This window comes from Aotus nancymaae, unplaced genomic scaffold (assembly GCF_030222135.1).
Source record: "Aotus nancymaae isolate 86718 unplaced genomic scaffold, 86718_ANA_hifiasm-v0.15.2.pri h1tg000033l, whole genome shotgun sequence".
In the NCBI taxonomy this organism is placed as follows: domain Eukaryota; kingdom Metazoa; phylum Chordata; class Mammalia; order Primates; family Aotidae; genus Aotus; species Aotus nancymaae.
In genome coordinates this window covers 14,041,539-14,064,764 of record NW_026988447.1, presented here as the reverse complement: position 1 = coordinate 14,064,764, position 23,226 = coordinate 14,041,539, and the positions used below count along the sequence as shown (strand labels likewise).

The following is a 23,226-nucleotide window of genomic DNA, read 5'->3' as shown; positions in this document are numbered from 1 at the left end:
GTGAGCCACTACACCTGGCCTAGAACAAAACTTTTTAAAAAGCAAGTATGTGCCAGGCACAGTGGCTCATGCCTATAATCCCAGCACTCTGGGAGGCTGAGGCAGAAGGAGCCCAGGAATTTGAGACCAGCCTGTGCAACATGGTGAAACCCAGTCTCTATAAAAAATACAAAAAAAAAAAAGAAAACAATTAGCTGGGTGTGGTGGTGCTACTTGGGAGGCTGCAGTGGGAGGATCTCCTGAGCCTGGGGAGGTTGAGGCTGCAGTGAGCTGTGATCATGCCACTGCACTCCAGCCCAGGTAAGAGTTAAGACCCTGTCTCAAAAAAAAAAAAGTTAACTTTTCACATATTTCAACAATATTTAGAAGCAGTGACAACTATATTGCAGTGTTAACAATGTTATAATAAGGTCGCGTTAGGAGTAAGGTGGGATGTTGGAACTAAATATATTTTGAAGGGACAGATAGGCTTCTCCCTACTAGATAACAGCTCCTTGAAAGCATGTTGATTTTCATCTCTGTAGGCCTGTGGCACCTCACAAGCTCCTTGGCATAAAAGAACTACAACTTCATAATTTCCAGTGTTAAATGGACTCTCAGCATTGCTTATCAACGCCTTTACTTGTATTTAAGTTAATATAATTGGCCTTATTCCAGAAGGGCTATAAGGCAGCTGCTACTTTTCAATCAGCTTTCCTCTCTGTCCCTACAGCTATTTAAACATTCGCCACTCGGTCCTCTTTACTTAGCCACACTTTCCTTAATTGTTTTCTATTTAAAATTTGAGCTCTTTAAGCATAATCTCAATTTACTAATCTCTGTACCCAAAATTATTTTCACATCCATGCTTCCTGTTCAGGCCAAACTCTCCACCATTGCCCATGACTCCAGCTCCCTCAGGGGTGCTCCAAGACCTTGCTTCATTCTTCCCCTCCTCCCCTCCCACTATCTTCATTTGTTCTCTTATTCTCTACTGCATGATCTTTCTTAGCACATCTCCACAGTGTTTCGTCAAACTCTATTTGCAGATAGAATAAATACCATTCTTTCTCCTGATATTCAGATACCCTCAGGATCAGCTAAATCTAAATCATTCCTTATACATATTATTCACATTCATTCAACAAACGTTTTTCTGCATTAAGTCATTTGAACAGCCATTTAATATCTTATATTTGCCAGGCATTATATTAGATGTTGATGCTACAAAGATCAGCTCCATAGTCCTTGCCTCAAAGAACTCACTGTCAGGTGAATGAGGCAGACACATAACAGATCATTATAAAATTATGAAGAAAGGCCAGGTGCAGTGGCTCACACCTGTAATCCCACCATTTTGGGAGGCTGAGGTGGGTAACTCACCTGAGGTCAAGAGTTCAAGATCAGCCTGGCCAACATGGTAAAACCCTGTCTCTACTAAAAACACACAACAAATTAGCCCAGAGTGGTGGCGGGTCCTTGTAATCCCAGCTACTTGGGAGATGGAGGCAGGAGACTTGTCTGAACCCGGGAGGCGGAGGTTGCAGTGAGCCGAGATTGTGCCACTGCACTCCGGCCTGGGCGACAGAGCAAGACTCCGAGTTTACCTCTGGAAATTATTGTCCCTATTCTGGCTCCCCCAGTGCTTGATATTTGTTCGGTGAAACCACACTAGGAAACACCCTTATGTTTTATCATTTTATTTATTTATTTATTTATTTATGCCACGGAGTCTTGCTCTGTCGCCCAGGCTGGAGTGCAGTGGCTCACTGCAACCTCCACCTCCCAGGTTCAAGTAATTCTCTGCCTCAGCCTCCCAAGTAGCTGGGATTACGGGCGCCGCCACCATGCCCGGCTAATTTTTGTACTTTTTTTTTAGTAGAGAAGGGTTTTCGCCATGTTGGCCAGGCTGATCTTGAACTCCTGACCTCATGATCCACCCCCCTCCTCAGCCTCTTAAAGCGCTGGGATTATAGGTGTGAGCCACCACACCAGGCCTGCATTTATCATTTTAAATAGCAAAATAGATACAAAGTAAATTATTACTGTTTGAAATTTTTACAGGCCATATGCTTTTAGTAAGTAAAGGGGGAAATAAGAATACATATACAGAAGTATATATATATTTATAATTGCTTATCTGTTCACAAGAAAAAGGATGCATGGGAAAATGACTAACAGTGGTTATTTATGTGAAGTGGAGGGATTTTCCTTCATTGTTGTTTATAAATTTTTAAAATTATGATTATTTGTTCAAAAAACTATAACTAAGAAATTCTAGAGGTCTCTACACCTGCCCCCAGCATTTTCAACTTCCACTTCTTTGTAACATCAAACAACTCAAGCTAGTCTTGTCTCTAAATTTAAAAAATCATTAGCATGCAAAGGTGCTTCTGCGAGCCCTCCATCAGGCATGCCCTCTATCTAAACCCATTTCTTCAAGGCACAGCTTAAGTTCAACCTCCTTGATGAGACCTTCCATGATAATTCCAGGTCACAGAAGCCACCCTTCGGCTCTTACACTGAACTGACGAAGTAAGGTATGTGCATTCCTCTGGCACTGGCCATCAGCATAAAGTTACACAAATGTTCGTGTTTGGATGTCTTGTATCCACTACGTGTTAGCACCTTCCTCCTTGAATGGTCCACACAGAAGGCACTTTATATTTCTTGAATGAGTTAATCCAGTCCATTCATTGCCAGCGATGATTATTACCTTAGTTAAAGCTGTTAACTGGAAAACTAAATAAGCCGTTGGAAATGTTTCTCAAATCTCTGGAAAATAGTATAGCATAAGTGGATTTGGCGTAAAGCCAGCTTGGGTTCCATTTTTGCTTCTAACTATATAAAGGTAGGCAAGTTACTTAAGCCTTCATTCATGCCTTTTTTTTTTTTTTTTTTGAGACAAGGTCTCATTCATTCTGTCGACCAGGCTGGAGTGTAGTAGTACCATCACAGATCACTGCAGCTTCTGCCCCCCAGGCTCCAGCAATCCTCCCACCTCAGCCTCCTGAGTAGCTGGAACTACAGGCACATGACGCCACTCCCGGCTAATTTTTGTATTTTTTTGGAGATGGGATTTCAACATATTGCCCAGGCTGGTCTCAAACTCCTAGACTCAGGTGATCCGCCCACCTCAGCCTCCCAAAATGCTGGGATTACAGGCATGAACCACTGCGTCCAGCCCGTGTCCTCTTTCTTAAAGGCAGACAACAATTGCCCTAACAGATGTTAAGTGTGCTTGGAGAATTAAGAGAAATAAGGTAGGCCGGGCACAGTGGCTGAGGCCTGTAATCCCAACACTTTGGGAGGCCGAGGTGGGAGGATCACGAGGTCAGGAGTTCAAGATCAGAATGGCCAATATGGTGAAACCCTGTCTCTACTAAAAAAATACAAAAATTAGCTGGGCATGGTGGCTTGTGCCTGTAATCCCAGCTACTTGGGAGGCTGAGGTAGGAGAATTGCTTGAACTGGGACCTGAAAGACAGAGGTTGCAGTGAGCCAAGATCGTGCCACTGAACTCCATCCTGGGCTACAGAGGGAGACTCCATCTCAAAAAAAAAAAAGAAGAGAAATAAGGTAGACACGGCAATTAACTCTGTGCTCTAGCATAAAATATGTGCTCAATAGAAGGCAGTTACATCATTCTGAACATTTAGGGAGTTCCTACTAGAAAGAGATACATCCTCAATACATCCTAATATAGCTACGGAGGTTACTGGCACAGATGCACTGCCATTCAGGGCCCAGACTCCACCAGAGTTCACTTCCATCTCAGAGTCCTTACTTTTGCGCTGGAAGAGCCTGCCTTTCCCTGCCCACACCTACCACCTCCCAACCTGCCTCTGTACTTCTTTATTGGAAGTCAGGGCATTCTACACACCTTCCAGGGCAAGGAAAGAGGATTTACAGAAATTGCAACTTAGAATTTGGGAAACATTTTCTTTTTTCTTTCCTTTTTTTTTATTTTATAAATGTATATATATTTTAAAGACGGGGTTTCACCATATTGGTCAGGCTGGTCTCGAACTCCTAACCTCAGGTGATCTGCCCGCCTCAGCCGATCTGCCCGCCTCAGCCTCCCAAAGTGCTAGGATAATGGCGTGAGCCACCGTGGCCGGCTCTCTTTTCTTTTATTTTTTTTGAGACTGAGTCTTGCACTATTACCCAGGCTGGAGTGTAGTGGTGCCATCTTGGCTGACTGCAATCTCCGCCTCCTGGGCTCAAGTGATTCTCCTGCCTCAGCCTCCCAAGTAGTTGGGATTACAGGCACTAGCCACCACGCCTGGCTAAGTTTTGTATTTTTAGTAGAGCTGGGGTTTCACCATGTGGGCCAGGCTGGTCTCGAACTCCTGACCTCAAGTGATCTGCCCACCTCCACCTCCCAAAGTGCTGGTATTACAGGCGTGAGCCACCACGCCCGGCCAGGAAACATTTTCTTATAGAAAAGTATTGTTATACATAATGGTTATCTTTAGTAAAATTACTTAGGACTAAACAGGCATCTTTGGCCATATCTGGAAATCTAAACCACCACATCTAAAATTGTTTCTATGGGAAACTATGTTCTGAGTTCCTAACAGCTGACTTAGAAATGAACTATTGGAATGTATCTTGTTTGGGGACAGTCTGTAGGTCAACAATCATGACTCACTGTCAGTGAAAAAGGAATGACATTTGCTCTGCCATTACTGAAACATAGTGCACATACATTTCTGTAACTGTTCCTTGTGGACATCAAGTATCTGAAGAGTCATTTAAAACAGCAGCAACAGAAACCTTTCAGATTAAATTGATATCTGGATTTTTTTATATTTTATTTACTAACTCCCCAGCAACTAAGATGTGTTTATTAGGTGTCTTTTAGACGTTTTTTAAATTGACTACTTTGAAGGAAGGCAGAAAGAGCCTTTTGCTTTTGCAGCGCTCCTCGTGTGGTTATATAACTGCTGAGGGGCAGAGATGTTCTTCCTCCCACTTTTCCTCCTCCGAGCTTCTCTGTCCATGTATGGTAACCATTCCACAACAGTTTTTGGTACTGAAATAAGCAAGTAGGATCCTTATTAGGATCCAAGCTTAAAAGTCAAACAGCTTAGGAGCTAAGCGTAAGAGTCTTCCTTGTGTAGAATCCTATAGATACCATACGGATCCACAAAATTAGGTTTAGGACAGTTATTCAAAGAGAAAGAAAAATGTATGGATTTTGATCTGAATGAGATTGGTGTCCTAGCAAAAAAACGATCAGTTGCTCTGTTTTAAATTTCTCCTAAGTCCCAAGAAAGCATTTTTCTAACTCTCTTTTGTTTCCACTTTGTGTGATTACCATGAAGATAATCAGATATATCTTGAATTTCCTTTCTCTTCTGTTTTTTATGTCCCAGTGTATGTGGACAAAAGCAACTTCTGTGTACTCTTAGCTGTTTATTTCAGGTTTACATTCAGTGCTCCACTTACCCTGTCTTTTTAAATCAGTTTCTCTCAGAGAGAGGAGATAAAAAGCAGAATTAGGCAGAGCATTCATTCTTTTTTCACCCCGTCGTCAAAGCCAACTCTCAAGAAGGGTGGGATGTAAGCATTATTTGATATATTACTGTAAAGCTTAAGAAGAAACCTCGTCTGGAGTATTTGCCTTGTTCTAAGGGATAGTTGTAACTTTTTGAGAACTATGGGAGTTAAGCAAGCCGAAACTTTTTTTTCCTACAAAAGGATTCTTGGAACACTGGAGGTCTCCAGTCACTTTTGAAATGCCTGCTTTATACCATTCACAAAGAAGAATGGCAAGGTCTGAGTCCTCAAGATAATTAGTCTCGGTGCAGAAACAAAAATGGAATTGGTAGTGACATGTCAATAAGCACTGAAATGAAGATTTTCAGGGGACATTGGGGAGGGCAGGAGAAACACAACTGTCCAGAGGCATCTTTTTTTTTTTTTTTTTTTTTTTTTTTTTTTTTTGTGAAACGGAGTCTCACTCTGTCACCAGGCTGGAGTGCAGTGATGTAATCTCGGCTCATTGCAATCTCCACCTCCCGGGTTTACTACAGGCACACACCACCACACCCGGCTAATCTTTTATATTTTAGTAGAGACAGGGTTTCACCATGTTGGTCAGGATGGTCTCGATCTCCTGACCTTGTGATCCACTTGCCTCGGCCTCCCAAAGTGCTGGGATTACAGGCGTGCAGCCAGGCAGTCCAGGGGCATCTTCATTGGCCTTGCAGAGGAAGAGATCCGTCATCAGGGCTGAGCCATCAGGGTATGGTGTTCACAAAGCATCGTGTTCTCCATAAACATGTATAATTATTATTTGTCAATTAAATTTCTTATTTTTTTTTTAGATGCAGTTTTGCTCTTGTTGCCCAGGCTAGAATGCGACAGTGTGATCTCGGCTCACTACAACCTTCACCTCCCAGGTTCAAGCGATTCTCCTGCCTCAGCCTCAGAGTAGCTGGAATTATAAACGTCCCCCATCACACCTGGCTAATTTTTTGTATTTTCAGAAGATACGGGGTTTCACCATGTTGGCCAGGCTGGTCTTGAACTCCTGACCTCAGGTGATCCACCCACCTTGGCCTCCCAAAGTTCTGGGATTACAGGTGTGAGCTACCACACCTGGCCTTACATTTTGTTTAAAAGATAGTTTTTTCCTGGAGTAGGGTGGAAGAATACAAGAAAGGCCAGGGATTCTATGAGGTGATAATTTGAGGATTCTCACAGGAAGTAAGGGTGGGGTGAATGTTGGTACTTTAATTCATTCTTTCACTCATTGAGTATTTATTGGGCGCTTATTAGGTGCTGGAGATTACAGTGGTGATCAAGTTCTCATGAAGACTGTAGCCTGGTTTGGAAGACATTGGGCAAAAAACTACAAATAGCACTTGTATTTTGTGCCCTGACGGGAAAAGCCGGGTGCTAGAATAGAGTTTAACTGAGGATTGGAGTGGCATGGGGTCGGAGGAAGTTCAGAGAAGAAAACAACGTTTAAACTGAGACCTACAGCTTCGTGGAGGCAGAGGGAACAGCATCTGTGAACATGTCCCATGGGAAAAACCTGACAACTTTGAAAGGACAGAAAAGGCCGAGCCCCATGCACAGGAAAAGGAGTAGGTTGTAGGGAGAACCAGAGAATTGGACAGATCCTTCGGGGTTTGTGGGAACTGTCATGGATTTTGGATTTCGTAGATAATGAAGCCATTGAGTGGTTTAGGATCTGTATTTTAAAAATCACCCTGGGCCAGACAGGGTGCCTCATGCCTATAATCCCAGCACTTTGGGAGGCCAAGGCAGGTGGACCACTTGAGGTCAGGAGTTCAAGACTAGGCTGGCCAACAATGGTGAAACCTCGTATCTACTAAAAATACAAAAAGCAGCTGGGTGTGGTGGTGCATACCTGTAATTCCATCTACTCAGAAGGTGACACAAGAGAATCACTTGAACCCGGGAAAGTGGAGGTTGTAGTGAGCCAAGATCGCACCACTGCACTCCAGTCTGGGTGACAGAGTGAGACTCCATGTCAAAAAGAAAAAATAAATTAAATAAAAAATTTAAAAATCACTGCCAAATAGAGTAAAGGCCACCAAACTTAAAACCGTGTATCTTTCTCAGTCAAACATTTGAAACCTTCAAGCCAAAATAGTTGTTTATTTATTATCACATACACATTATGAAATACAGAGAGATGAATAAGTTAAAGGATAATTAAAAGTCCAAGGATTTCCTCCTACAGCTCTTTTGTGCCCTCTGCAGGTGTCTGGCCTATCTGGAAGGTCCCTGGTATGGAGTGTGGAGGGACAGCAAGATTGGGAGTAGAAGGCCAGGCATGGGGGCTCACACCTGTAATCCCAGCACTTTGGGAGGCTGTGGCAGGAGGATCACTTGAACCCAGGAGTTTGAGACCAGCCTGGACAACATGGCAAAACCCGATCACTAGAAAAAGTGAAAAAAATTAGCTGGACATGGTGGTGTGTGCCTGTAGTCCTAGCTACCCAGGAGGTTGAGGTGGGAGGATCACCTGAGCCCTGGAGGTCAAGGCTGTAGTGGGCCAAGATCATGCTACTGCACTCCAGCCTGGGCAACAGAGTGAGACCCTATCTCAAAAAAAAAAAAAAAAAAGATTGGGAGTAGGGAGACTGGCAACATTTATTGTAATAATCCAGGTAAGAAGCTGGGGGGGAGTGTGGATTAGGGCAAGAAGGGAGGTAGATGGCGCTGAGCATGCTGTTCCAGTTGAATGGTGAAGACTTGGTGACTGGTTAGAGAGGACGGGGTGAGGAAGAAGACAGTGTTAAAGGTGACTCCGTTTCTGGCTTGAATGACTTCTCAGATGACAATGTCAACTTACCCTTTTAATGCAATGGAATAAAAATCTGCCATTTAAATTTCTGGAGAAGAATAAGAATGAAAGAACTCAAAGTCATTTTGGCAGTGAGTTTTAAACAGTTCTTCTTGTGAGGGGGGATTACCTCTAGCCCTCAGGCGTCCTGTTTTCATCTTTTCTCTCTCCCCTGGGGACTCTAAGGGTAAGAAATTCCCATAGAAAGCCTCGCTCTCTAAGGCCCCACCTCTCTCTCATGCCTTTTTTCTCTTACTCTCTTTACTACCCAGCACCTTCTGAGTTGTAAAAATTACAGGAATAGTTGTATTACTTACAACTCATGATATGTGTATAAAATCACGACTTTTTTCCCTCCACTGATCCATTTTATGACCCTTTTCTCAGCAGGTTTTCAGAACTACTTGAGTCTGTATCACCATGTAGTACACTGAAAATTATGTTATCCAGAGATTGCTACCAAAATTAAAAAGAAACTGGAGGAGTTATGATTATTTGAACATGCAAATAGGTGTCTTTTTCTCATTTCCAGAGAACTACCTAGGAGTCCCCTCATTAAGTAAGACCTGGGCTCAGTACTTACCTCTAGACAAATGTCATCTGCAACTACTATCTTATTTTGTTATTATTATTATTTTTGAGAAAGATTCTCGCTCTGTCGCCCAGGCTGAAGTGCAGTGGTGTGATCTCAGCTCACTGCAAGCTACGCGTCCTGCGTTCAAGAGATTCTCCTGCCTCCCTCTCTGCAATAGCTGAAATTACAGGCATGCACTACCACACCGGGCTAATTTTTGTATTCTCAGTAGAGACAGGCTTTTGTCATGTTGACCACGCTGGTCTTGAACTCCTGACCCCAGGTGACCCACCCATCTCGGCCTCCCAAAGTGCTGGGATTACAGGCACGAGCCACCATGTCCCGTTACATCTACTATTTTAAAAATCCTTTTGGGCCAGGTGCTCTGGCTTATGCCTGTAATCCCAGCACTTTGGGAGGCTTAGGATGGTGGGTCACCTGAGGTCAGGAGTTTGAGACCAGCCTGGTCAAGACAGTTAAACCCCATCTCTACTAAAAATACAAAAATTAGCAGGACATGGTGGCGGGTGCCTGTAATCCCAGCTACCAGGGAGGCTGAGGCAGGAGAATTGCTTCAACCTGGGAGGTGGAGGTTGCAGTGAGTCAAGCTCATACCACTGCACTCCAGCCTGGGCACCAGAGGGAGATGCTGTGTCAAAAAAAAAAAAAAGATCCTTTTTAAAAATGCTACCATTTATAGTGATTATGGGACTCCAAACAGATAACGGATATAAGGCATTCTGTGAAGTATAAGTTCACATATGAATGTACGCTAATATCTTCGTAACAGTCCTATGCCATAACTTAAAGTCTGCTAAACTGATTTTTAACTTTGGAATGATATTCAGGATGGAAGCAGGGTGATGCTCCTGGACACGTACTTAGTAAAAGTAGGTTTTCCATACCCTGTTGAATAGTCACACTTTTGCATCACTCTCTTGGTTATAAAAATTAGCAAGCAAGCCCCGAATTTGGGCCTGTTCAGTGGTTCTAGAGTACAGGAGGAATATTCTTTGTAAACTTGGAAATGCCACGTTAATTCTCTCCAGAAAAGAGAGTTTGAATAACCGTTGAGCTGATGTTAAAGAAATGCAACTTATTTATACATACAGATCTATACAAAGACCCGACAATGACTTTGGTGAGAGAAGGGTTTTCTTTAATTAGACATCTAAAAATCATTTGTAACCATAGTATTCACTGCCTATATTCAAAAACTGCTGCTGAAAATGTGGCCTAAAGGTACAGCTGGGGTCCTCTTTATCTTACTTTTCAAATACGGCCTCGTGTTTGTTTTGGCGGCGGCCCTGGAGAGCAGAAATCCCGGCTTTTGCTTTCAAAGACCTGAACTCTAGAGAGGGTAGTGGATTCCTAGTTATTGATAGACTATTGGTTTCAAGGCAAGGGCGTGCCAGGCGCAGTGGCTCACACCTGTAATCCCAGCACTTTGGGAGGCCGAGGCAGGCAGATGACCTGAGGTCAGGAGTTCGAGAGCAGCCTGGCTGACATGGTGAAACCCCGTCTTGACTCAAATACAAAAATTAGCGGGCTGTGATGGCCCACACCTGTAATCCCAGCTACTTGGGAGGCTGAGACAGGAGAATCACTTGAACCTGGGAGGTGGAGGTTGCAGTGAGCTGAGATTGTATCACTGCACTCCAGCCTGGGCAACAGAGTGAGACTCTGTCTCAAAAAATAAAAATAAAAATAAATAAAAAATAAATAAATAACATAAAGGCAAGGGGGAAAGGATTAATGGGCATAGTCAAAATATCCTGGCCAGAAACATGAAGGCAAGATTTTCCTGTGATTAGAAAGAAGTTCCTCCATGCGGAGAGAAAGAAAGAAAGGGAAGTTGGGGGATCCTAAGAGTGGAGAGGACCTGTGCATTGCTTCTTAGGCATGCTGCTAAGGAGACGGGAAGACCCCAGAGAGAAACAGCTCTGAGGTGGGCCTGGGCAGGCGGGACTGTGAGGTGTGTAGACGGGCAAGGATTCTCATGCCCCAGACATGGCACGAAAGCAGCTAAGCGCTGCCAGACCTTAGTGGACATCTTTGCAGCAGGTCACTTCCATGAACAGAACATCAAATACACAAGTCCTTGATATTGTGTGAGATCCCAGGGCTGGGGCACACTCTTGGGAAATGGGGAGGGAAGACCCTCAGAAAGGGATGAGGTTAAGTCCCCTATCTTGCAGGATGGGGCTTGAAATGGAAAATAAATTTACATAGAAAATAGAGTTCTATTACGAAAATGTTTGTGGACTGAGATTTATAACCACAACATAAGGCAAACTCTCTTTTTATAGAAAGAGCAGGCTGGGCATGGCGCCTCACACTTGTAATCTCTGCACTTTGGGAGGCTGAGGCAGGCGGATCACCTGAGGTCAGGAGTTCGAGACCAGCCTGGTTAACAAGGTGAAACCCCATCTCTACCAAAAATACACAAATTAGCTAGGTGTGTTTGTGGGCGCCTGTAGTCCCAGCTACCTGAGAGGCCAAGGCAAGAGAATCACTTAAACCCAGAAAGCGAAGATTGCAGTGAGCCAAGATCATGCCACTGCACTCCAGCCTGGGTGACAGAACAAGGTTGCAAAGAAAAGAAAAGAAGGAAAGAAGGAAGGAAGGAAAAGAAAGAAAGTTGTAAAATCCAGGGAAAGAAAGAAAGAGAGAGAGAGAAAGAAAGAAGGAAAGAAAGAAAATGCAATCCAGGTGTGGTGGCTCATACTTGTAATCTGGCACTTCCAGAGGCTGAGGTGGGAGGATTGCTTGAGCCCAGGAGTTAGAGACCAGCCTTGGCAACATAATGAAACCCTGTCTCTACAAAAAAAAAAAAAAAAAATTAGCTGGGCATGGTATCATGAGCTTATATTCCCAGCTACTGAGGGGGCTGAAGAAGTGGGGCGGGGGGTGGTGGTCACTTGAGTCCAGGAGGTTGAGGCTGTGGTGAGTAAGAACCTGTCTCAAATAAGCAAATAAACAAAAAAGAAAAAGTGCAGAAATAAACATGTCCAGGCAGTTCTACACACTTTGGAGGAGTGGGGTGTGAAGGAATGAGAGTTAACCATGCCACCACCCTATAATGAAAAGATACAGAAGGGGTTCTCAGTCCAAGTCAGAGTCATTTAAGCAGCGTCAACTGAGATGAGGTTCATAGAGGGGACAGGTTTGGATTTTTTTTTTTTTTTTGAGACAGGGTCTTGCTTTGTCACCCAGGCTAGAGTTCAGTGGTGTGATCTTGAGTCACTGCAACTTCTGCCTCCCAGGTTCAAGCGATTCTCCTGCCTTGGCTGCCAGAGTAACTGGGACTACAGGTGTGTACCACCACACCTGGCTAATTTTTGTATTTACACGTTGGCCAGGCTGGTCTTGAACTCCTGCCCACCTCAGCCTCTCAAAGTGATGGAATTCACAGTGGCACTGTCATGGCTCATTGCAGCCTCTAACTCCCGGGCTAAAGGGATCCTTCCATCTCAGCCTCCCAAGTAGATGGGACTGCAGGTCAACTGCACCATGTCTGGCTAATTGAAAAAACATTTTTTTTTTAGAGACAGGGTCTCACTAGGTTGACCAGGCTAGTCTTGAACTCCTGGCCTCAAGCAATTCTCCTGACTCAGCCTCCTGAGTAGCTGGGATTATAGGTGTGAGCCACAGGATTGGAATTTTTGACAGGAATTTTCGAAGGCTTTTGGCTTCAGAGGTAGCTTACCCAGTAAGGCTCTATTTCATTTTTATTTTTCCAAAAGCCACCGTTGAGGTGAAATGGGGACCTGTAGCTCCAGAGAAATAGTGGGAGGCACAGCCTTCTGTGAAATCCCCCATCAGTAGCCAGAAAGCGCCAGAGAACCCAGCTGGTGGAGAGCAAATGAAAGCAGTCAGAAAGCAGACCTGAAGTTCTTGCCCAGGGTCTACGGTGTGGAAAAGTATGGGGGGCCCATGAGAACTACTGAAAGTAGAGCATTGTGTTTGGTATAAAGACAGCCTGCCAATGCCTTTTTTTGAAATGGAACTCAAGACGTGAAGACAGCCAAGCGTGGCATGCCTGTAATCCCAGCTACTTGGGAGGTTGAGGTGGGAGGATTGCTTGAGCCCCGGAGTTCAAGGCCAGCCTGAGCAACATGGTGAGCTCTTGCCTCTAAAAAATAAATGAAAAATAAAGATGAAAAGGCAGAGAAAGTAGCAGTAGCAGGTAGACAAACCCAGGAGAGGTGTCGGGGAGAAATGAAAGGGAAATGATAGGGAAGGAAGAGGAGAAAGCATTACTCCCACATGGGGATTTCTAATGGGAGAGGAAGTGAAAACCACAGAAATAGAAAGAGGAACTTGGGGACCAGAACGCTTTATTTCCCAGTGTGCTCCCCAACGCCTCTTCCCCAAAAGAAACCACCATATTAGGGGAAAAGTACAAAGGAAATGTCCTATTTGTGCCTTAGACCCTGATTTTGTGACCGGGTAAGTTGCCCTCTCTTTGATAGGGGATTGCCTATGCTGAAATGGTGGGAGGGGTGTCCCCAGAGTGGAATGCACCGACTGTGCTCAGAAGCAGCATGAGACCTCTCCTACCTTGATATTAACACTTGAAAGAGGAGAAAAAATTACAAACCGTCACTTTTTATGTGGTATTCATGAGGGAAGGAAAGGGGGTGGGAAAGTAGGAGGAAAGCACCATCTAAATCAAGTCTTCCAAGAACTTATTTTATCAAGCATTTAATCAGTGCTTGCTCGAGGCTAATCATAAAAATAAACTGCACATTTTTACCTGCTGCAGGCAGCTTGCAAACTGCAGGTGCGATTCAAGAAGCCACTCTCAAGTCCCCAGTTGCCATTCAAAAGATGTTAACTAAGAGCTAAACCAAATTTATGAGACTTGCATTATGTTGAAAGAACCAGACATAAATTACCACCCTGTTAAAATAGCTAGAAATGAGCCAGTGTGTGAACTGTCACCAGATGAGGGCCTACGCTTAAAAAAAAAATTATTTGTGGTTAAATATATACAAGTCAAGTCAAATCTACCATTTTAACCTTTTTTTTTTTTAGACAGAGTTTCACTCTGTTGCCCAGGCTGGAGTGCAATGGCGTGATTTCGGCTCACCGCAACCTCTGCCTCCCGGGTTCAAGTGATTCTCCTGCCTCAGCCTCCTGAGTAGCTGGGATTATAGGCATGCACCACCACGCCCAACTAATTTTTTGTATTTTTAGTAGAGACGGGGTTTCACTGTGTTGGCCAGGCTGTTCTTGAACTCCTGACCTCAAGTGATCCGCCCACCTCAGCCTCCCAAAGTGCTGAGATTGCTGGCTCACGCCCAGCCCATTTTAACCATTTTTAACTGTGCAGTTGAGTGGCATCAGGTACATTCACACTGTGCAATCATCACCACCATCCATCTCCACAGCTATGTTCATCTTCCCAAACTGAAACTCAAACTATTAACAGAAACTCCCCATCCCCCCTTCCCCAGCCCCTGTCAACCACCATTCTACTTTCTGTCTCTATGAATTGACTATTCTAGGTACCCCAAATAATTAGAATCATACAGAATTTGCCCCTTGTGATTATTTAACAAAGCATAATGTTCACCCATGTTGTAGCATGTGTCAGAACTTCCTTTTCTAGGCTGAATGCACCTATGCTTATTAATAGGGAGACATAATATTAAAAATCTTTTTCTAAAAAAAATTGCATAGCTACATCATTTTTAAAACGCTGCCACAGCACAGCCAGGCGTGGTGGCTCATGCCTGTAATCCCAGCGCTTTGGGAGGCTGAGGCAGGTGGGTCACAAGGTCAGGAGTTTGAGACCAGCTTGGCCAACATGGTGAAACCCAGTCTCTACTAAATACAAAAAAAAAATTAGCTGGATGTGGTGGCACGTGCCTGTAATCCTAGCTACTTGGGAGGCTAAGGCAGGAGAATTGCTTGAACCTGGGAAGGTAGAGGCTGCAGTGAGCCGAGATCGTGCCACTGCACTCCAGCCTGGACAACAACATCAAGACTCCGTCTCAAAAAAAACCAAAAACCTGGGGCTTTTTAGCATTCATTAGGTTACAAAAGGAGGCTGGAGCTGGCCTTCAAGGTAGCATTGTTCAAAGTCCTCTTACTTTCTAGGTTAGGGGTTTTTTGCTGTTGTGTTTCAGAGAGGACTCTCGCTGTGTTGCCCAGGCGAGGGTGCACTGGCTATTCACAGGTGCAATCATGGCGCACTGCTTCAAGTGATCCTCCTGCATCAGCCTCCCAAGTGGCTGAGACTACAGGTGTGTGCCACTGCACCCAGTTTAGGGTGAGTTATTCTTACTCTCAGAGGCAAGAGACCAAATTCAGACATTTTTCTCAGTGGATGAAACTGAGCGTTTAGCTAAATCCTCCATCCTTTTGATCCCTGTTTTCCTCCCTCTCCCGAACCTTTACCCCCACAGTGGTTTTCTGGATAGAATATATGGTTAAAAAAAAAAAAAAAAAAAAAAATCAAGACCATCCTGGTCAACATGGTGAAACCCCGTCTCTACTAATACAAAAAATTAGCTGGGCATGGTGGCGCGTGCCTGTAATCCCAGCTACTCAGGAGGCTGAGGCAGGAGAATTGCCTGAACCCAGGAGGCGGAGGTTGCGGTGAGCCGAGATCGCGCCATTGCACTCCAGCCTGGGTAACAAGAGCGAAACTCCGTCTCAAAAAAAAAAAAAAAAAAAAAAAAAAAAACTAGGAGGAGGCATGCCTCTGCTCTTTCAAGTGGAATTTACCATTACAATAAAGTTATCACAGTAGGAAAATATCAATTTGACATCCATGGGGTCGGGGCCTCCTCAGCCACCACAGGGTTTCTCCTCTCCATCCATTATGTTCTTAAGTTCTGCTTTGTGGCCGGGCCTGGTGGCTCATGCCTGTAATCCCAGCACTTTGGGAGGCCGAGGTGGGTGGATCACAAGGTCAAGAGATCGAAACCATCCTAGTCAAGATGGTGAAACCCCGTCTCTACTAAAAATACAAAAAGTAGCTGGGCGTGGTGGGGGATGCCTGTAATCCCAGCTACTCGGGAAGCTGAAGCAGGAGAATTGCTTGAACCCGGGAGGGGAGGTTGTAGTAAGCCAAGATCACACCACTGCACTCCAGCCTGGTGACAGAGTGAGATTCTGGCTCAAAAAAGAAAAAAGAAATTCTGCTTTGCTTCCCCAAAAACTTTAGTAGTTTCTCATCAGCCCCGCAGCCACTGTAGCCACATCCCTGACATTTTATTTTGTTTTGCTTTATTTATTTATTTTTGAGACAGAGTCTAGCTCTGTCGCCCAAGCTGGAGTGCAGTGGCACGATCTCAGCTCACTGCAACCTCAGTCTCCTGGACTCAAACCGTCCTCTCAAATGGAATTCTTTAGACAGGAACTCCTTTCCTGGACCTAAATTTTGAACACTTTTGTGTGTTGAACTGAGTTCTGGTCTTTAGAGAAAGAGAAACATTAATAACTTTCTTCCTCTCAGTTCTAATCTTAATCTCAAAAGTCTGTGCCTTTTACTAAAATAACATTCTCCTTATCAGCTCGCCATAATGGTGTATTTTGACTTTATCCCCCGAAAGCAAAATGTTATTTTTTTCTTTATTTTTTTTTTGAGATGGAGTCTCACTCCATTGCTCGGGCTGTAGTGCAGTGGTGCAATCTCGGTTCACTGCAAACTTTGCCTCCTGGGTTTCAGCGCTTCTCCTGTCTCAGCCTCCTGAGTAGCTAGGATTACAGGCGTCTGCCACCATACCTGGCTAATTTTTGTATTTTTAGTAGAGATGGGGTTTCAACATGTTACCCAGGCCAGTCTCAAACTCCTGACCTCGGGTGATCCACCTGCCTCAGCTTCCCAGAGTTCTAGGATTACAGGTGTGAAACACCATGCCTGGCCACAAAATGTCCTTTGGCTGCAGAGCATCTGCTGTAATGGCAGCTGGGGAGGCATAATCAATCTCACCTTGCATTTTTAAATGACCAGTTGGCCCTGAAAATAGTTTCCAAAACTCACTGAGCTATGAAATTTCTGCTGAACACAGCAACCAGGCAGCAGTAAGATTTATCAATAACTCAGTGGTTGGCTGGGCACAGTGGCTCACACCTGTAATCCTAGAACTCTGGGAAGCTGAGGCAGGTGGATCACCCGAGGTCAGGAGTTTGAGACTGGCCTGCCCAACATGGCAAAACCCGGTCTCCACTAAAAATACAAAAATTAGTCAGGCATGGTGGCAGACGCCTGTAATCCTAGCTACTCAGGAGGCTGAGACAGGAGAAGCGCTGAAACCCAGGAGGTGAAGGTTGCAGTGAGCCAAGATCGCACCACTTCACTACAGCCTGGGTGAAAGAGTTAAACTCCATCTCAAAAAACAAATAAAATAAAATAAAAAACTAACCCAGTGGCCCATCTAGTAATGCCCAGAGCAGAAACCTAAGAAAATACCAGCATTTACTTATAGCCAATACACAGATATGTTTCCCATAGATATAACTCAGAAATTAGAAAAGGGAAGTAGTAGACACTATAGTTTTCAGGCCTTTTAGTTGTTGGGCGTCTTTTTTTGTTTTGTTTTGTTTTTGTTTTATGTTTTTGAGATGGCATCTTGCTCTGTTGCCCAGGCTGGAGTGCAGTGGCTTGATCATAGCTCACTGCAGCCTTGAACTCCTGGGCTCAAGTGATTCCCCCCACCATGCCTGGCTAATTTATTATTTATTTTTGTAGTGACAGGGCCGTGGTTTGCTGCCCAGGCTGGTCTCGAACTCCTGGCTTCAAACAATCTTTCTGCTTTGGCCTCCCAAAGTGCTGAAAGTATAGGTGTCACCACACCCAATTCCATTTTAATTTTTAAAAGATTTTAGATTTTTTTTTTTTTTGAGGGAATCCTTTCACATTTCTCATAAGTCATCATGAGTAGTTTTAATCTAAAATTATTTTCCAGGCCATTATGAATACTAGCCGTGTGCAGCCTATCAAGTTGGCCAGGGTCACCAAGGTCCTGGGCAGGACCGGTTCTCAGGGACAGTGCACGCAGGTGCGCGTGGAATTTATGGACGACACGAGCCGCTCCATCATCCGCAACGTAAAAGGCCACGTGCGCGAGGGCGACGTGCTGACCCTGTTGGAGTCCGAGCGAGAGGCCCAGAGGTTGCGCTGAGTTTGGCTGCTCGCTGGGTTTTGGATGTTGGATTCGACCACTTGAGATGGAAATGGTGTGTCACGATCTGGTCCTTTATTTTGTGCTGCCACACGTAAATTGAGATGGACCTTTAAATAAAGCGTTTGTGATACCAAAAAAAAAAAAAAAAAAAATTATTTTCCCGAAGACTGAAACTAGTAAAGACCTCTATTTTCAAGGAGGGCAAGAAAGTCAGTTTCTTCTACTTCTTCAAGAGAGTTGAGGGAAAGGAAACTGTAGAACTCCCTGCAGTTTACAAGTTAGTTGCCCGCTGATTGCTTCATGAATAAAGTTGGAAGATCTAGGTTTGCGAGTGAAGGAAAGAGGATCTGAAAGAGGAAAACTGGAGAATGAAGTCCCAGAAATTCATATTTCTAGATTCAGCTTTCAGGGACACTTTTGCCTGATGTTAAAAAAAAAATTGTGCTGGTCGGGGGCGGTGGGTCATGCCTGTAATCCCAGCACATTGGGAGGCCGAGGCGGGCAGATCACCTGAGGTCAGGAGTTCTAGCCTGGTCTGACCAACAGGGAGAATGCCTGTCTCTACTAAAAATATAAAATTAGCCGGGCATGATGGTGGGCACATGTAATCCCAGCTACTCATGAGGCTGAGGCAGGAGAATCGCTTGAACCCAGGAGGCAGAGGTTGTGGTGAGCTGAGATCGAGCCACTGCACTCCAGCCTGGCCAACAAGAGCAAAACTCCATCTCAAAAAAAAACACATTGTCCTGCCCAACTACACTTGCTGGTTTACTGCTCCCCAACCTTGAATAAAATTCTACAAGAAGATGACGTATTGATTATCCATTCTGTCTGTCATTCTGCATCTGACTTCAAGTCTATCTTCAAACGGTTTCCATGTCTCCTTTTCAGAGCCCTTTGCTTTTTCAGGAAAACAAAAAGTATCACCAATCTTAGAAAAACATGTAGCTTCATATATTTTGAGTGCTGTGAAATATGAATTTTTCTAAAAGTCACATTATTTAGCAATCGGAAATGTGTTAGCTCTTTCTTTTATGGGTATTTTTTTGTGGTTATAATAAACAAAGTTAAATTTATACCACTTTGATCATTTTTAGGTGTACACCTGGGTGGTATTAAGTACATTTTAGGGGTATTTAAAAAAATCTCTTCCTGCTCTCAGTGCAGAGTTTCCTTCCCACTTTTTCTCTATGTTATATCCAGCAGATGGTATTTAGGAACCCTTCATTTCTCAACTTTGTTTTGACAAAATTAAGAGTAATTCTATTATCTCTTTTTAAAAATCAGGATTCTAGGCCAGGAACAGAGTCACATGCCTGTAATCCTAGCACTTTGGGAGGCCAAGGCAGGCAGATTCCTTGAGGCCAGGAGTTCCAGATCAGCTTGGGCAACATGGCAAAACCCTGTCTCTAGTTTTTCAAAAAAAGGATTCTAAAGTGGAGTGGATCAAGGACTATGTCTTTCTCACTGGTTTATTGCTTGTCTGTGACTTTTTATCCACTAAAGATCCCTATTAGGTAGATATTAAACTTTCTCTCACTCAAACTAAGTGATTTCAGTTTCATTGTCTATTAGTAGATACCTGTGCCCACACTTCAGTTGTGAAGGTTCTCACTGTGGTTCTTCTCTGAACCCTGCCCAAAGTTATTTATATCCTGTTAATTTAAGAGTCTAGTAGTAGTGTCTGTAAACTCTGCTTAAAATAAAAAAAAAAACTCACCAAGGGTTTGCCAGAATAGGCTTCTGGAGAAGAATCGCTGGTGTGAGCAGGAGCTCTGTCCCAGTGGGGCTGCTGGCTGTCACCCGCTCCCCTGCTGTGATTTTCTCTGTGTCAGTCCCACTGCTTCCTGCTACTTGGTCTGTCTGGTCTCTCTCCCCTTTTTTTTTTTTTTTTTTTTTGAGACAGGGTCTTGCTCTGCCACCCAGTGCCCAGGGTGGAGTGCAGGGGCATCATCTTGGCTCACTGCCTGGGCTCAAGCGATCCTCCCACCTCAGACTCCTGAGTAGCTGGGACTACAGGCACATGCCACCATGCCTGGCTAATTTTTTCTTTTTTTGGAAAGATGAGGTTTCACTATATCCAGGCTGATCTTGAACTCCTGGGCTCAAGTGATCCTCCCGCCTCGACCTCCCAAAGTGCTGGGATTACAGGCGTGAGCCACCATGTCCAGGCTGGTCTCATCTTAAAAACAACCACTCAGATGAAGAAAAGCACTTCTTTCTTCAGTTCCTTATAGCTGAAACAGTATGACAGTAGGGTAAAAAATGGAGATGTTAAACTACATCTTCCAGAGCAGACCTGACTTCAAATACCCTGAGCCACTGTCATACCTCGTGTCAGGCAGCTGATCTGCTTATTCAGAAAATGTCCAAACTATCAATGGAGGCTAAATGGAGGAAAAGGCACCAAGCACCCTGCAAATGAGGCGCGCATCAAGACGATCTTAGTGCTTACTTGTGCCCCTCCCAGCACGGTCTCTTTAATGTTGGTCCTTGATGAATATTTGTAGACCGAATAAGTGAGTGGGGGATGGCTGGGTGCGGCGGCTCATGCCTGTAATTCCAGCACTTTGGGAGGCTGAGGCGGATGTATCACCTGTGGTCAGGAGTTGGAGACCAGCCTGGCCAACATGATCAAACCCCATCTCTACTAAAAATACAAAAAATTAGCCAGGCTTGGTGGCATGTGCCTGCAATCCTAGCTACTCGGGAGGCCGAGGCAGGAGAGTCGCTTGAATCCGGGAGGCGGAGGTTGCAGTGAGTCGAGATTGCGCCATTGCACTCCAGTCTGGGCAACAAGAGCGAAACTCCGTCTCAAAAAAAAAAAAAAGAGTGGGAGGTGGACAGGTTTTAGAGAAACAACAGCCCCTGGTAAGGAGAATAACCCAAAAGGGGAAGCAAGTTAGAGTGAGAGTAACTTTTAACCTAACGTGAGAATGTGGGCCAGGCGGGGAAGAAAATGAAAGCTTGAATAGGTTTGAATTTGACCATATCATCCCGGCTGTGACAACCCTAAATGATTTACAAATGCTCATATCAGAATCCTCAACAAGAACAAAAGAAGAAAAAAGAGTTCTCTTTGGCCCCTCCTACTTGCTTTTTTGCACGCCTGTCACCCCTCAGGGACCCCATCCTCACTGTTCCGTATCCCATCTCCCTGATGCCCCATGGCTCGCTGTACACTGACACAGCCACGCGGAACCCAATCTGTCTTCCTCCAAACTGCACTTTGTCCCAAAACTATCCTTTTTAAAAACACACTTCAAGTAAAGTTTTCAATTCCTCAGAGTTGGAAAACCGTCTGATTGCCTTGTTATGTGCATATTTAAGCCATAGTCATCCGATACTTAGTGATCAATACATGTCTCCAATTACTTGATTAAAATACTGTAAGTCTGGGCCAGGTGAGGTAGCTCACGCCTGTAATCCCAGAACATCGGGAGGCCAAAGTGGGTGGATTACCAGGTCAGGAGTTTGAGACCACCCTGGCCAATGTGGTGCAACCCCGTCTCTACTAAAAAAAAAAAAAAATTAGCCAGGCATGATGGCAAATGCTTGTAGTCCCAGCTACTTGGGAGGCTGAGAGTGAATAATTGCTTAAACCTGGAAGGCAGAGGTTGCAGTGAACCGAGATCGTGCCACTGCATTCCAGCCTGGGCAACAGAGCAAGACTCCATCTCAAATATATATATATACATATAGTAAGTCTGAATGACTTATATGATTCATTCTCCCAGGGAACACCTGTGTCTTCAAAATTTCATTAGCCTAAATGAATCTAATTGATGGAATGTATTAGGACCCTTCTGTGACAAATCTGGACACTGTTCACTCTCTATTGTCAGGCTGGAAATAGAGAAGTCAATGACGTGGTATCCCAGTTTTATTCCTGTTATAGTCTGCGGGAAGCCATTGTACATTCATTTGGGGAAAAGTCATAATACAAACACATTAGAAAGTTTACTAGAGCAGGCCGGGCACGGTGGCTCATGCCCGTAATCTCAGCACTTTGGGAAGCCGAGGCGGGTGGATCACCTGAAATCAGGAATTCAAGACCAGTCTGGCCAACATGGTGAAACCCCATCTCTACTAAAAATGCAAAAAAAAATTAGCCGAGTGTGGTGGTGAGCGCCTGTAATCCCAGCTACTCAGGAGGCTGAGGCAGGAGAATTGCTTGAACTCTGGAGGCAGAGGTTTCAGTGAGCTGAGATGGCACCATTGCACTCCAGACTGGGAGACAAAGCAAGACTCCGTCTCGAAAAACAAACATACAAACAAACAAACAAACAAAAAAGGAAGTTTATGAGAGCAGTGAAGTTTAGTCTAGATTTCCAGGGGGACTTCAGGGGGTGATTTCTGCTGCTGCTGGTCCTGGTGCTCATTGCCATTTAGGCTGAGTCCAGTGGAGGAAAGTAGGTAGACTCTGAGCTCAGCGATCCTGAGGAGTGCTACCTGGATCTGAAACATGCACCAAACACCTAGGATGTACCAGGGGCTGGGGATACAAAGCCAGTGAGATGGATAACGGTGATCAAGTCTCCCTGAGGGGAATGCGGAGGAGAGGGTGGCCAACTCTGCCTGGGGGAATAGAGACAAGTAACCAAGTCCACTTTGAGAGCATATAGACAAGAGGGTCATCCACTCCACTTGAGAAAGCTGCAGAAGGCTTCACCAAACAGAAAGGGCTGAGCCTCACAGTGCTTGCCATCTTGTTCTTGTGTGATTATAAAATCTTTTTCCGGGATGGTGGCTCGAGCCTGTAATCTCAGCACTTTGGGAGGCTGAGGTGGGCGGGTCACCTGAGGTCATGAGTTCGAGACCAGTCTGGCCAATATGGCGAAACCCTGTCTCTACTAAAAATACAAAAATTAGCTGGGTGTGGTATTGCATTCCTGTAATCCCAGCTACTATGGAGGCTGAGGCAGGAGTATTGCTTGAACCCAGGGGGCGGAGGTTGCAGTGAGTCAAGATCACACCACTGCCTGGGCGACAGAGCAAGACTCTGTCTCAAAAAATAATAAATAAATAAATAAAATCTTCTTATAAATTTGGTTCTATTACTGTGCTGCTCCTTGAGGGCAGAGATTACTAGTTCGATGGTTTAGGGTAGATTAAACCATGGCACGGAGTAATCATTGCTATAATTGCTATATTTAAATGTATTAGTTAGTTATTTATTTTTAGAGACATGGTCTCCCTAT

The 23,226-nt window shown here is 44.5% G+C and overlaps 1 protein-coding gene across 1 annotated transcript; it reads left to right on the top strand.

The window, feature by feature from the left end:
• The first annotated feature begins 17,812 nt into the window (after positions 1-17,812).
• Positions 17,813-18,160, top strand: LOC110567340 (small ribosomal subunit protein eS28-like). Its single transcript, XM_064383722.1, has one exon. It carries the CDS (start codon positions 17,813-17,815, stop codon positions 18,020-18,022), a length of 210 nt encoding a protein of 69 aa, XP_064239792.1. The 3' UTR covers positions 18,023-18,160.
• The last annotated feature ends 5,066 nt before the right edge of the window (positions 18,161-23,226 follow it).

What these genes read in the sequence shown, in the direction of transcription:
- LOC110567340 (XM_064383722.1), top strand. Translation starts at nt 17,813, where the DNA reads ATGAATACTAGCCGTGTGCAGCCTATCAAGTTGGCCAGGGTCACCAAG.